Genomic DNA, 15,028 nt, shown 5'->3' with positions numbered 1-15,028 from the left:
ATACAGTTATTTTAATAGAAATGTATATTTTATTGCCAGGTAATGTTAGATCTGTTAAATAGAGTTAAAGGTAACTCATGATAATATTTAATTTTCTGTCATCATAAAAGAAAATAATGGTGCATCTATGGAAAGCAATAATATAAAAAGATGTTACGTGTTGAGTTAAATGTTTAACTAGAGAAGATAAAATAAGAAAAAAGTGTATTTTGTTCATGTTTATTTTGTTGTTGTTTCTTTCATATCCAAAGTTGATTCTAACACAATGAAGTTGAGGCTAATAGGTAAAATGCTAAATGTTAGTTGTTGTGAGGTTTGTTCTGTATGTAACTCTAAACGACAGACAGTATGTGGCAGCTGTAACATTATTATTATCCTGTGCTCTTGCAGATGTTAACCCCTGAAATGTCTCTTTAAAGTAAATCCAATGAACAGAGAGTAAGAGTCCGCTCACTGGAACCCATTAATCAAACTCCAACTTCTGTTTACATATCAAGCTTCACGTGCAAACAATGAGCAGACCATTACTTTCTTTTCATTGCTGTTCTTTTTGTATCCAGCTCCTGTACCACGTTTGGATGTGCGTAATTACTACTGTGTTTTCATCTCTAAATTAAAGGCAACATTGATAACGAGCGCCTGGCCATCGCCAGACAGCGAATCCCCTATCGGCTCGGTCGAGTAGTTGACGATTGGCTACTCGACAAAGGTAAAAACCCTGATTAAAATTCCTTAAAAGTTGCAGGTTTAATAAAATACAACTTGGAGGCAGTTGAATCTTGTGCACCATCAACTAACATCTTAAAATTAAAGCCATAACTAAGTATTAAAAGTTGCAGTGTGTAATACTGTGGAAACTGTAGTGCCTGTGAACGTATCTTGTTAGTGTGTATCTGATAATATCAGGTTAAAGGGACGATGGAGAGATTTAAATGTGATTAAAGCAGAAAATAGATCAGAAGTACTGATAAAAAGATGCTTTATTAAGATGGTAAACAATGTAAACAGTTAAATTAAGATCATGTGGAGAGTAAATTTGTCATCAAATAAAGTACATGCTGTAAGAAAGTACATTTGAAATATTGTCATTTTAATTTCATTTGAGAAAAAGTAAAACATAAACTACTGCAGAGCTCTTTAAATTAGTCCCTTTAACAATGAGCAGAGCTTTTCAACTGTGCATGCTTCATAACAAGTGTTCTAAATCTCTATCTGCCTGTCTGTTGCTCCTTCAACTATAACGTCTTGCTGCACATCCATTACCATGGCAACCATCTGTCAGCCCTGTCTTCTGAGAGCCCTGTGACTCCTCATCTGCTACATCTTCTCCTCCTCGTGTTCTATGTCTCTTCTTCCCCTCAGCGTCTCCTTGCCTTTCCCCTCCTCTCTGTTCCCTCGTCTGCTCTCTCTCTATCTCTCTCTGCATCTCTGCCGACCCCAGTTCTTTCACTGCTTCGGTTTGCTCTGCCATGCTTAATCTGTCCCATTTGCGCTCACCGTGGGTTTTGGGGGAGGTGGCTTGTGTAATACTCATACACAATTCTGTGTGTGTGCGTGTGTGTGGATGTGATTATTGGTGTGAACCTGTGTGTGATTGTGCCTGTGGTCTCGCTGTGGTGTGGGTGTGACTGCTCTTGTGTTTCTATAGGTCGCCAGTTGACTATCTTCAACAGTCAGACAACAGTGCGTGTCGGTGGAGGCGAGAGGGGTGCTGGCATGTTCCAGGGTCAACTGTCCGGCCTCTACTATAATGGCCTTCGCATTCTTAACATGGCTGCCGAGGGGCATCCACACATCAGGGTGGAAGGCAGCGCCCGACTGGTGGGAGACATGCCGTCATCCTCCATCACACCCCAGTCCAGCGCTGCTGCTGGGGGAAATCGTTCCGACTCCGCTCCATCTATTAGTGACATCACAACTACAACGGCCACCAACCGGAAACAGGGAGCCACTCAGCAGGTCAGCAAACAAAATATCTCAAAATGTCTTTGTTGCGATGAGAACATGTATGTCAATATCTGGTTATTATCGTCCTTTATTGTCACTGAAAGTGTAGCACACACATACTCCTCACAGAACACTGCCTAGATTGAGCTGCTTAACTTCTGTAGCTGAGGTCCAAAATCGGAAGTTGGGCGCAACCCTTCACAGCTATAAATGAAATAATGATGTGTGTTATAGTTTTGGAATTAAGGCCGTAATACATATTTTGTAACAGTTGGTAAAGCATCTGATTCTTAGGTTTGAGTGTCACAAATCTCTCAGAACATTAGCGCTGAAGTTGGTTAGCTCACTTTATTTCAGTCAGCCTGTGTAATATGCCTTCACATAACCAGGCTCGTCAGCTGTTCTTTCCTGATTTGCTTATCATAAAGAGAGCAGATATTTACACTTCGTAGTCATCTCAGTCTGCTAGTGACTCAGAACCATCCGCCTCCTCCTCAACTCCACTTCATGAATCCTAAGTGTTCCACAAATGAACCTCTTTTTCTGCTGTTTCATGTGGCACTATTTGACTGACATGCTCAGATATGCCATGAATGGATGGATAATAGAACATATGTATTTATTTAATTGAATTGTTGAAATGTATTATTAAGATTTTTTTTTTATTTATGATATGATTTATATAGTTACACCCCTTGTTATGACTTTCGTTCTGTCATTATATGCAACACCTGTTCATATGCACACTTTATACTTCTTTCAGACATGATTATTATACATTCAGTGTTTTGTTTGTGATTTGATTGCAGGTTTTTTATACTAATGTACGGACGTTTCAGTGATTTGTTTACTTGTTTGCATATTGACACACCCGGAACATGGCCTTGCTATTATTATGGTGTTCTCCCCCAGATTCCTAGTAGAGTTTCAGTCTAATTTTCTTTTTGGCAACCAAAAACTATTGCGGTCAATCAGTCAACTGACAAATAAGATGCAAACGTTGGTAATTTTAGAAACTTATAGGATTGAAATTGAATTAGTTTCAATGGTTGTGATACAAAAAAAAAAAAAAAAAAACACTCAACAAAACTGTCAGAAGCCACGTTGCTGCAGACAGTAAATCTGTAAACAGCAGATGAATTTCTCCTGCTCTCACCCAGCAGGATTAGACATCTGATTCTCCTCTAAGTGGTCCCTACTCGTTGAATTACAGTGGCGGAATTGTTTGTGTTAATGGGTCCTCTAATAGCTTTTCCACAATATGCCTGCCTGTTGAGAACTGCACAGATGGGGCCCCATAATAAAAGCACAGGACTGTGGTGGATGAATATTTTTAGCTGCTGCGGCTGCAGGGATGATATTAATGTCACAGAATGGACGATCAGACTCCTATGCGCTGTTGTTCAAATCACAACTGAGAGTCTCTTTGTAGGTGTCTCTGTGTGCTCTGCAGTTTCATAAACAGTGCTGCTGCACTGAAAAACCAGTGATACAGGTTACCATGGAGATAGAGAACCCCACTACTCCATGCTCCTGCAGAGTCCTGTAGAGAATGGGTCCTCTGTGGATGAACCACCAGCTGTTTCAGGCATAAATAATAGAAGGTAGAGCGCTGTGAGCTAACCCTCAGGCATCAATAATGGATATGAGTGCTGGATGGATGGCAGCAGAGTGTGACTGGGCTGTCACAGGGGTTAGTTTTCACACTTCGCCACCCTGCTAATGTGAGTGTTTTAACTAAACGGATCGCGCTGCAACAATGCTGATGTCAGTGCTAAATATGAGATGCAGTGTGAGAACTAGGTCAGAGCACCTATATGCTCGACAGACTGCAGTGTGTGTTCAATCCTCTCCTCACTGTTCAAGTGCCTTCTTCACGTTCACGGCGTCTTCTCCATCACAACCGTCGTCTGTTGCCTGGCAACCAACTTGGCCTTAACAAAAACACATGAACGAACTGGTATAGACGTGCATTCTCACAAATGCAGGTGAACCTAAAAACAAAAGGCTTGACATTACACTACATTGCATCACTGGGGCAGAGAGGGGTATGGCTCAAAGGAGATTGATCGATTCATGCCACCGCCTGAAGTTGGGCATGTCTTAAAGTGGATCTGCTTTACTTCCCCCCTGAGTCTACTCCAGCAGCAGCAGCAGCAGAATGTGTTATGAAGTCCACACTTTATTTAATTATTTTCTTTCTCTCATGTTGAAAAGTGGAAGGGATTAATAATGCATGACAGTTGAGCGAGGAGAGGAGCGGGTGTTGATGCTAGAGGCTGGTTTGAGTCACACAGGAGGGTTTTCATGTTGGATGTCTGTCCGAAATTTTGTGTGTGTACCTGTGTGTCGTTTTTCTTGCTGATAGTCAACTGATTATTCCATCAGCTCTGTTGCCATCTCTCCCTCGTTCACACCCATCCTCCATCCCTGCCTCACCGCTTGCTCAACACCTCACACTCCATCTCCATCTACCTGCTTTTTATTCTATCGCTCGGCAGCCCTCCGCTGAGGACACTTTCTTCCTCCTCCCTTGTTTTTGTTTTTTCTTCCCATCTCCTTTGGTCTATCTCTGTCTACATCTTTCCATATTTACCCATCAGCCCCCTCCTTTTCTTCCAACTCTCTCTCTCTCTCTCCCGCACCATCTCTCTGGTGATAGGCTGTTAACACGGGCGGTGTATGAGTCTATCTCACCATCTGCAGTAGTGGAACTAGCTTCTCTTTTTCCCTTCTCGTCAGGATCTCTCCATCAGCCTGCCAACTTCAGTCGGATTTGCTTCAGGAGAGTAGACTAATGGAGCACTTTTGGCTGTTGTGAAGCAGTGTGTGCGAGCTTGTGTGTGTGGAATTCAGTTGTGAACAATCAATAGGATCTTCTACTAAAGTGTGTGAGCACTAAGTGGAGAGACTATGTGTGAACTAGGTGGTCAGGGAGGCATTAACGGTCGCTGGCACTGTTCGGCTGCTCAGGTAGACATCTTCTTTTTCCTGCATGAATATGTTTCTATATATTTCTGTATCCCTGTCTATTGCTTTTTTTAGCATGCTGTGTGGAAGGAGGGCGGGTTTCGCAGTGGAGAGGCTTCGTGGATTTGCTCTGTGTTTTTCAACTTTTGCATAGAGGGTCCATATATTCATGCGTTAGATTTGGCACACCTACGAATCCTGGTGCGGTTTACATAGAGATTCAGTTTATATTCAAACTGATGTTTTCACTTGCTCTATTTGGTGTTCCAAGTTATCACTAATAGTATCTTAAACAAAAAGCACATCCTTTATATTTTTTATATTTAGCGACCTGGCATCTCCCATCAAAGTAGGATGAGGACATCTACTTTGTTCACCCAAAAGAACAGAAATCTTATGTGCATGCCTTCTTGTCTCCTTGCTGTAGAATTTTTCGTTTTGCTCTCGCTTCCATCAAGAGTCTAAAGAATCCAGCTGAGACTTGGTGCAGAACCAAGGAGAAGGAGAAAATTGGATGTTAACTCTGCTTGCAATTGACACCTTTGTCTGTTATCATGTAGAGAGAGGATATCAGATACTGAAGCTGAATTAGCAGACTAGTACAAGGAACTTTGTCAAATAATTCCATTAATAAATAATGTATGCTTCAAATATAACAGCAAAATCCATTCCTTTATTGTCAAATGAAACACTACAACATGCTACTTGGAGAAATGTATCAGACAACATAACTTTTCTTTTTGAAGGATCTCGCTTCTGTTATGAAATGTGTCAAATATAAACGTGGGGCATTTGTTCTGCGTTGTACAGCTCAGTGATTTAGGGCTACATCAATGCTAGTGGCATCTGTGCTGGATGGATTTGGCTGCCGTCGTGATTGTAGCAGTCTTTGACAGAGAGCTAAAGAAAAGGGTGTGTGAGAGGACTGACAGTATCACTCTCTATAATGCATCATCTCATTTTATTTCGAATGATCTTTGGGGTTTTTTCGCAAAAGATATATTTCATTGTATGAATTTCAACAGAATGGGGCTTTACATCAAAGTTGCTTAAATAGTATGAGTTACTGAAGTGCTCACATGCAATGCTGCGAATGACTACACTACCATACTCCATAGCAGGGGTGTACAAACCGGTCCTCAAAGAGTGATGGAGGTTTTGGTTCCAACCCATCTAGCACACACGACTTCACCAAACAGGTCTGCGAACACTGTAGTTCAGCTGACACCTGATTGGTGTAGCTGTGTGGGATTGGTTGGGACAAAGATCCGCACCCACTGCAGCCCTATCTGGAGCAGTTTGGCCCCCCTTGCACTCCAGAGCCCTCATTTATACCATCACTGCCACAACTACAGTGCCATCAATAGTACTTTTTTTATTTTTAATTAGCGGCTTTGATGATGTCGCAGATCAGAGGTTGTGTTTGTGTCACATGCACATGTATTTGTTTTCAATGACCTCAGGACACAGGGCTAGTTCCAGCCGCAGCCATCAAGGTGTCCCCAATCAATAGCGGCGCATCAGCCAGACATTGATCTGTGACGGATGTCAGGGGTAATGTGCTTCCTGCTGGCTGATTGGCTCTGGTGTTATTTAGATCCTGGCAAAGGCACAGAGGTTTATCGACTGGCTGGATTCCAGAGGCTCAGTTCACCCGAGCAGGATTTGACAGCCGACTGGGCAGAAATGATTGTCGGGACAGTGGAGGAAAGAGACCCGCTCAAGCAACAGTAAATGAATGTGTTTTTGCAGCTGTAGTCAGGACAGAGTCAGATACTGTGCAGTCGGAAGAATAGCTCAGGATGACAATACATTTCCCATCAGATGCCAGGTAGTGCGTCTCTGCTCACAAGGTTTTGGTCAGTGTGGAACTTGATATTGTAATAACTATGCCACTTCACAAGTGGAATACTCCAAGTGAGACATTTACTCTTGGGTGTCATCGACAGGCCTATCGATAAGTCACTATGAACAACTCTTCAACTGGCCTGCTGTAGAAATCATCAGTAAATCAATGCACCAGTGACTTTTTCCACGTACCGCCTCAAACATTTAACATATATTCTATTGTTGATGTATTGATTTTTGCTGTCGGCCTCATTTGTGGGGCGGAAACTTTTGACAGTTTTTGGGTGACTATTCCATTGATTGACTCTGACTCTGATTAGTATCATTCCTCTGCTTTGTTAATTAGCCTGCTAATTCATGGTTGGACACCCGCAGATAAGAGCGCTGAATGAAAACTGTCGTGTTCAAAAAGCTAAATTAAATGATCTTTAAAAGTTGTCCGCCTTCAGCTACATCACAATAGACCTGTAAGTACTCTATTCAGACTGTGTTCTGGTCGGGTTGTAATCCTCGTCTAAAGCTCTTGTGTTTTGCAGCTCTGCCGCTCGCTCCCTTCCCCTTTATTCTAGTGGTACTCACATCCACTGCAATGCATCACAATCCAATTTTAATTTGGTCCTGGCAATGAGCAGCCTGGCGTGTACTGACACACACACACCTCTTGTGCCAAAGCTTTCAGTCGGGCCCTGTTAAACAGTAGGTTATGAATATGCAGAACACATTAGCAGGATATTAAGTAAAGACCGTAACACTTTGAAGTCTTTCTTTTTTCTCTTCTTTGTTTCTCTTCCCAATCTGCTCCTCCCAAAATCCTTTTATCCACCCCTCTTTCAGTCACACATCTACACACACAGTGAATGTTAAATCAATGCACAGGTTCCCACTGAGGGTGCACAATCCCTTTTTTTATTTCCACATCATCTTTAACAGCCTTAACATACAGTTGCCATGGCAACAGAAGGAGCAGGAACGGAGAGAGGGAAAAGGGCATCTTTTCCAGAGAGATGTAGGGAGCGGATCAAGAAGAAAGGATTTTGTTTTTGAGATATGCGAGGATGTGACAGTTTTGCTTTTGGCGGTGTTATAATTTCAAATGTTTTTGGTGCTTGACTGGAATTCTTAATTCACTGAGCAATCTGCCAATCTTTGCAATGAAAACCCAAGATGGAGGTGTTGAAGTGGGAAAAAAACTGGAGTTCAAAGTGTAGGAGATGATAACCATCCCCATGGGTTTTCTATTGTTCATCTCCTCCCTCATCCTTTTGCTTTCTACTTGCTAATGTTTTGGCAAAACTCCGCCAACGTGGGTCGGCACAGGCAGCGTGTTCGTGGAACACAGGTGGGCGATGTGTGTGTTCAAACGATTGGACAGAAGACATTTGATTGAAATCTAGAATTGTTGTTATTCTAAGTACTGCAGAAAACAGACAAGCGAATAAGGGGTATTCATTCCTCTGAGGACTCCTAGATTACAACTTTGCCAAAGCAAGAGTGGAGATGTGCTCTGGGGATCTGTGTAGATTTCACAAAAAGAAGGCAAGCAAAGGTACTGTAGGTCATGGAATCTAAAATAAAATGATCCAACAAAATCATCTTCAGTTGTGAAATAATCACCCCTAAAACCTTGTGTGGCATCCGTTTGGCAGCTGCTCTTCATTTGGTTCTGCGCATTAATTCATACAAATCTCCCCCTGCAGTCGGCTGATGACCTGCTGGTGGCGTCGGCGGAGTGTCCAAGTGACGATGAAGACATCGACCCATGTGACCCCAGTTCAGGTGAGAGCTGCACACTCAAACACAGACTTGTTTCCCAAGTAACTGCCACTTTCACTCAAGTTCACATCCAGCTGCGATGAATTTTTTATCTGCACTTTGCTTCCTGTTCCCAGGCATCACCTAACTCCCTTACCCACGCTCCGTTTTCATCATTTGTGTTTGCCCTGCTGCTTCTCCTCCCCTTTATTCCTTTGGAATTAATCTTTCATTTATCCTTGCATTCGCTTCTTTTCTTTTCAGGCTTCAAAGAAGCGAGCCAACCATAAGCCTCCACTTTTTACTCACTAAAAACACTCACTAACACTGAGTCCTCCAACCTCATTAGCACCACGTTCAAATGTAATTCTCACATTTCACAAGCAGCCAGGTGAAGCATTCGAACCTATTTAGATCTGTGAAGTCACACCTTTCACTCACTTTAGTGAATATAAAGAGGACTCCTGTTACTATTTAAACTTGTGGTTATGTGTGACTGTGGTTTATGAGGTATTCATGACGATCAAAATAACATTTAAGATATTAACCCTATCAACTATGGCCTATTTGTCGATGCTGCATGGTTTGAGGAGACCACCAGCCATCTGTCTGTTTCCTCTGGGCATGATGGATTCTATTTTTTATCAAACTATGACGAAAAACTCTCGGCAATAACAGTTAATAACAAATAAACATAATCCAAAAAAACACAATTATCAATTTGCACTAGTGATTAACAGACATTTGCATATAAAAAGTGTCTCCTAAAATTGCTTTTGCATTAATTTAATTAACAGATAATCCCAGAAAACATGACTGGCACTAAGGGTGACACAACACTAAGAACAAATACTCCGCATATATATGATGGTGCCAAAGACTTTCCAATTATGTTCATCCAACCAGGTATTTATCAGTGATGAAATGTGCAAATATATTTCAAAATGAAAAGTCCATGCTCTCATTAAAGCTACCTATTATTTCCCACAGTGGCAGGAAATTACTTCAGTGAATCATTTCTCAAATTGGATTTGCTGTTATTTGTCATCGTGCTGAACCCTGCATGTCTACCACACTTGTCCACCTGATATAATCGATTTACACATTACAGGATAATATAACAGTAGATATCCGCCGCAAGCTACAACCTTCCATTCTGCCGACACAGAGCTTTATGCAAAATTCATGTGTAACCAGTCATTATGACGAAGCACCACGTCTCCCAGCTGGCTCGCTCCACACTCTGTGTCTGCTGTGTGTAGATATAATAACAACAGGCTAAGCATGAATAAATGATGAAGTTAATCGTCCCTAAGTCGCCAACATATTCATAAGAGTCAGGCATGTCAAACTCTGAAATATAATTCTATAAGGCCCATAGCGTTATCATTCTGTAATTATCATCTCTTATTAATGGCCCGCTGGCAAGAAGCACTCCCACCACTCACCATGCTACAAGTTGCATAAGACAAGCTGCATCATCTGAAGCATAACAATTGATGTTCCAGTGCCAAAGGTTTTGAAAGGCCTGTATTACGCAAAACAGCCTCTTAAAATGGTTTGGGGCTTGTTATTGTTTGTTTTGATGCCTCAGCATGCATGTGAAAAAAATGAAATAAAAGTATCTATGACGTTCAGACAGCAGTTTCTGTTCAGCCGTTTCCAAGTTGCCCAGCTTGCCACGTTTGTGGGTGAGAATAATTGATCATTCAAGTTGACTGGTTTTAAATGTGTCATGCTGTGAATGTGACTGTGTGCTGCACTTCTCCCAATCTCCCTCTCTCTTATCACCCTTTCTCTCATCTACAGGTTTTTTGTGCACGTGTATCTTATGACAGTGTTCTATAGAGTCCCTGTTGTCATTTTTCCTTCAGTAATGAAATCTCAGATACTAATAGCGTAGGTTGCCATCAAAATAAAAATTCTCAACTTTATATCAAGTTAAAGTTACAAAATGGCCACCTTGCTCTAAACGCACCTCTGTCGTGAAATGAGTGACAAAGACTACAAAAATGGAAGGTTAGCCATGACATGTCTGCATTCTGTTCAATTACCAAAGCATTTAGAGCAGCTTAAATAAACCTGTTGTTAATAAAAACTAGACATTAGTTTGAAAGCCATGCGACCTCACACTCCCGACTGAGGTGCTGATCCTGTCACTGTTTAGGCGTGTAGATGTTCTCTCCCTTCTCTCAGCGTTCATATGTTAGTCCATAATGTGTGTTGTGGGCACCATGAAGTTCTCAGTTGTATTCATCGAAATGCAAGTTATTGGTGTTTTAGAACATGCATTCATTCATTGACAGCAGCTCAAGTAGACGCACCTTGACTGAGCATGGAAAGGCCAATATGGCTTCCTTTCCCGTGCAGCCAAGAACACACTACTTCACATTGCAAGACAATCTTAGCCACACTGTCTTGAAAGACTCTCTATAGTCTATAGTCTGTCAGTGCCAACGTCTATCCTGTGCATTTATGATTATGACATAATGAAATGTCCAGGCAAAAATGAATCTGCATATGGTGACATTTCATCTTGCTGAGACGGAAGTTTACGCTCAAAACATGGAGGACCACCAATCAGAATTGGGCCCAGCAAGGGATTTGATCTCCTCACATATTGTGTCACACCATGAATCATGTCTCTGCACACACATTCTGAATGAGATAGTGTGGAGGAAAGATCTCCTTATAGGATCATACTGACATTACTGAACCACACCAAACAGCAGCTGTAGTATTCATTTATTTTTGGCATCACAATCCCCACTGGACTGAAGCAGTCACGACAGAGGTTGTGGTCAGAGGAGGAGAACATCTCACGCACCAAGCCAAGAGAGGTTATCTGAAAATGATAAACTTCTCCTGGTCTCAACATGTTCGCTTTCAGATGTTTCATCGAAGATTTCAACATTTTTTTTTTAATCATGATTCTTCTGTTCCAGCACGCCCTCCTCTGCCTGAGGTCAAGGTGTTCTCTGGTCCATCTGAGGTGGTGCGGGAAAGCAGTAGCACCACGGGGATGGTGGTTGGCATCGTGGCAGCGGCTGCCCTCTGCATCCTCATCCTTCTCTACGCCATGTACAAGTACCGAAACCGAGACGAAGGCTCCTATCACGTGGACGAGAGCCGCAACTACATCAGCAACTCAGCCACGCAGCCCAATGGCAGTGCCAAGGACAAGCCACTGGGCATCACCAAGATCTCCAAAAACAAAAAGAACAAAGACAAGGAGTACTACGTCTGAGGTGCAGGACATCGGGCGCACAGACCAACACACCTTTATATATTATGGTTAATGTACATAAATAGGTATATTCTCAACAAAAAAATACACACGTCAAAAAGGACAGAGACATGCTGATGTTAATGTTTACTCTACAACATCTACACACACATTCATCGCAAGCACACACTTATTCAAGCACAAACATGACCACAAAAACTGGCCCGAGGGCGAGGACCCTTTACTGTATAGTATTTACCAATGAGCCCCGCATCACAATGAGGCTCCTTTTATGAACAAACACCATTCCAACGATTTAAAGAAGCACCAGATCAACTCAGCAATGAACCATTTTTTGGGGCCAAGCAGGTGAGAGGACTGGTAGCTCACCTGCCACAAATCACACCTCTTCTGAGGGGTTAGCGAAGAGTGCACAAGAAGCACACGGCAGAGTGAGGAGTGACAGAGCACCAAAAAAGAAGAAGCACCAAGGTGAAACACCGGCGTCTCCTCAAAGCGCCTTGGCCTTTTTCTTTCTGCGACTTGATGAAGAGCCGGGGATGAAGTGCAGCACATAAACAAGCACACCTGTGATCTATCCCAGAGCATCGGCCCGGATGATGTCATAGAGACAGTACGTAAACAAAGTGTTGAGACAGGTGCTGTTGATCAAATGTGGAGGCTGTGTTGATACAGAGCTCGTGTGTTGCTCATGAATCATGTGGAAATGCTGGACTATCCTGAACAGGATACTTGAGACATCAGATGCTACCTACAGACACCAGTCACGCATGGCTGACGTGTTTTACACACACACACACACACACACACGCACGCACGCACACTGTACCGTACAACCACAAATCAACAGACGCAAAGACACCCTCATCATTGAGAAGTGGACAACGGAGAAAATGACATTCTCATAACCGTTACGACAATGACGAATAAGAAGAACATTTGGGCAGTAATGACTTTTTGGGAAAGGGAGGGGGGTGTTCTCATTGCACGTGAATTATCTTACGCTGTGTGATTTCTACCACAATGAAACTTGGATGGAGCCCACGCTGACGCACCACCGTCCTTGACCTGTCATCTTCCAGATGAATGGGTTTCAGTCTGTGGGATGTGATGAAAACTAACCAACTCTCAGTTCCTCATCGATGAAGTGTGACCATCTCGAATGTGCTGCATGCCAGAGTCCCTGGGCGGCGTGGTGGGCTAGTGATGAGTTGCAGTGCCTAAATCACTGGTCCAGTCTCATATTGAAGCCTGACATGTCAAAGGCCACACCCACTATTCCTGCTCTGTCCACTAAAATTGCCAAAACCAGCTAATGGTGAAGAAAACTGAGCAAAATAAATGTTACGTTGCGGATAAGTAGGCTAGTCCATTCTCTTGTGTCACTGGCTTTATGACCTCCATTTGTTTGGCACCCCATTTTGGCCCTTTTGAAGCTCAACGATGGTTTCCAGTTTACGTCTCCGCCGGTGTGACATGGACCAGTCCCTCTAGTTCTTCCAAATGGTAGTAAGTCACCCAGTCAGTTGCATGTGGATCGGATGAGGGCAAGCGTGGTAAAAGAACTGAGCGTCATTTCAAATCGTTCCTTCCTCTCTCTCCATGCTGAACTGGCCTTTTAATCCCCCACTTTCTCTTGTTTTCCTCTTGTTCAATATGTTTCCCTCTCTGCTCTCCTGGTGTCTATCGCCCTCTTTTTCCTTCTATCTCTGTTGTGTCGCCATCCAACATGAAGGAGGTGTCTCCACCGACGGGACTCTACATCTATGTGTTCATTAGCCATGTTTATTTTCTATATGTACAATTTTTCTACAGTATTTACTTTTATTTTTATTGTTACGGTTCTTTGATGAACATAAAGTGGAAAATTTATTATGAAAAATAGTTTTGAAGATTAATGAGTAAATAAAATATTACCCAAGTGAGCCTGCAGTGCATTTGTGGTCCGGTTTGTAGCTCTGTAGCTGATGTCCTTACGCCCATTTCTTTTGGGGCCTCTGCTGTAAATCCACCACCTCGCTCTTTTTAATTTTCCCTTATCTTCTCACTTCGTCTGCATTCACAAACACATATTTATAATTAGTGCACCGATCCGCCATAACATGATCTCCATCTGGCCTACTTTGCGTCTGATAAAATTACCCAGATGGTCACAGGGTGTTCTGCAGTGGTTAGCGCCTTGCAAAATATACAAGGAAGCCTGTGTGCTCTTCTGCAGGATGTTGTTCCCGAAACAGATTTGGAGAGGGGGTGCGTTATCAAAAGGGCTGAATTTGAGTGGTGTTACACCAATGGACATTCATTTTGGTCACACCCACATTTAGACAGCCAAGTCTTATTAATAAAAATAAATGCATAAATTTAAAACATTTGAAGTCAAGGGTTTGTGTGACAGCAAATAGCATCAGCTACACTGGCTACAAGGATATTTAGAGGACAGGTCTTCCACCAACACTAGAGTGACATTCAGACCACGTTCCATGCTCAGTGATTCATAAACTACGGGGAATAAGAACATTTTTGAAACTGTACAAATTTTGAAACAAGTTTCAACTGTTTCCAAGTTTCAAATTTGTTTTTACTTTTTCATTTCTAGTAATAAAATAGTAATCACAACCTTTGTCATGGGGACTAAATTTAGCAGGCCAATCTGCGTTTGAGTTCAAAACATTTACCTAAACCTTTAAACATGCAGACTTCTTTTTGTCACCGCAAGTCTTCCATTGCCATTTGAGCATCATCACCATCTGGAAGTCTGCTGCAACCAGCAAACCCTGAATAAAACTGCAGTGAAGACAAGACAAGATCCTCTGATGGCTCGTGGCACAACTGATTCCCTGTTGGCTGACACAAAACTGGCTGGAACTACTTCAGTAGTCTGACAATGCTGTGCTCTGAACCAAGCAAGGTGTTGTCACAGTAATTGAAGGCGATGCCCTTTAAATAGGTTTTAATTGATTCAGCAGGTTACAAGACCTGGTTTGCTTTGTGTTGCTAACCCCGACTTTCATCCCAGTAACATCTTTTCCAAGTGCCACTCTCTGTCTAACTAGGACAGTCGACACACATTAATACTCTGGCACACACACTGAGCCCAGTTTTGAAATATGGATCTATGCAGGGAAGTGTGCGAGTCCCTGTAGAGTTGCTGTTTGCTGGATAAAACATCTCTCAGCCCGCACGTGCGTCCTCAGGTGAGAGATGCTGCAAGGACCTGATGTTTCAGTAAACGTCCTCGCAAGACTTGTCTTTAAAGAAACTTTG

At 42.5% G+C, this 15,028-nt stretch overlaps 1 protein-coding gene across 17 annotated transcripts in view; it reads left to right on the top strand.

Moving 5' to 3' along the window:
* Positions 1–13,689, top strand: part of nrxn1a (neurexin 1a) — a 60,860-nt gene extending 47,171 nt beyond the window's left edge. For 10 of the 17 annotated variants that reach the window (XM_053853906.1, XM_053853899.1, XM_053853913.1 and 7 more), the window contains 4 exons: positions 620–709; positions 1,649–1,959; positions 8,463–8,541; positions 11,463–13,689. In XM_053853906.1, coding sequence (XP_053709881.1) covers positions 620–709; positions 1,649–1,959; positions 8,463–8,541; positions 11,463–11,764 — 782 coding nt within the window. In that variant the 3' untranslated portion in view covers positions 11,765–13,689. The remainder of the gene's footprint in view (positions 1–619; positions 710–1,648; positions 1,960–8,462; positions 8,542–11,462) is intronic. The other 7 variants (XM_053853914.1, XM_053853907.1, XM_053853912.1 and 4 more) reach the window with 1 other exon arrangement.
* Positions 13,690–15,028: the final 1,339 nt, after the last annotated feature.

This window comes from Synchiropus splendidus, chromosome 1 (genome assembly GCF_027744825.2).
Source record: "Synchiropus splendidus isolate RoL2022-P1 chromosome 1, RoL_Sspl_1.0, whole genome shotgun sequence".
Classification (NCBI taxonomy): Eukaryota; Metazoa; Chordata; class Actinopteri; order Syngnathiformes; family Callionymidae; genus Synchiropus; species Synchiropus splendidus.
The sequence above is the reverse complement of the archived record's forward strand: the minus strand, read 5'-3'. Positions and strand labels throughout refer to the sequence as shown.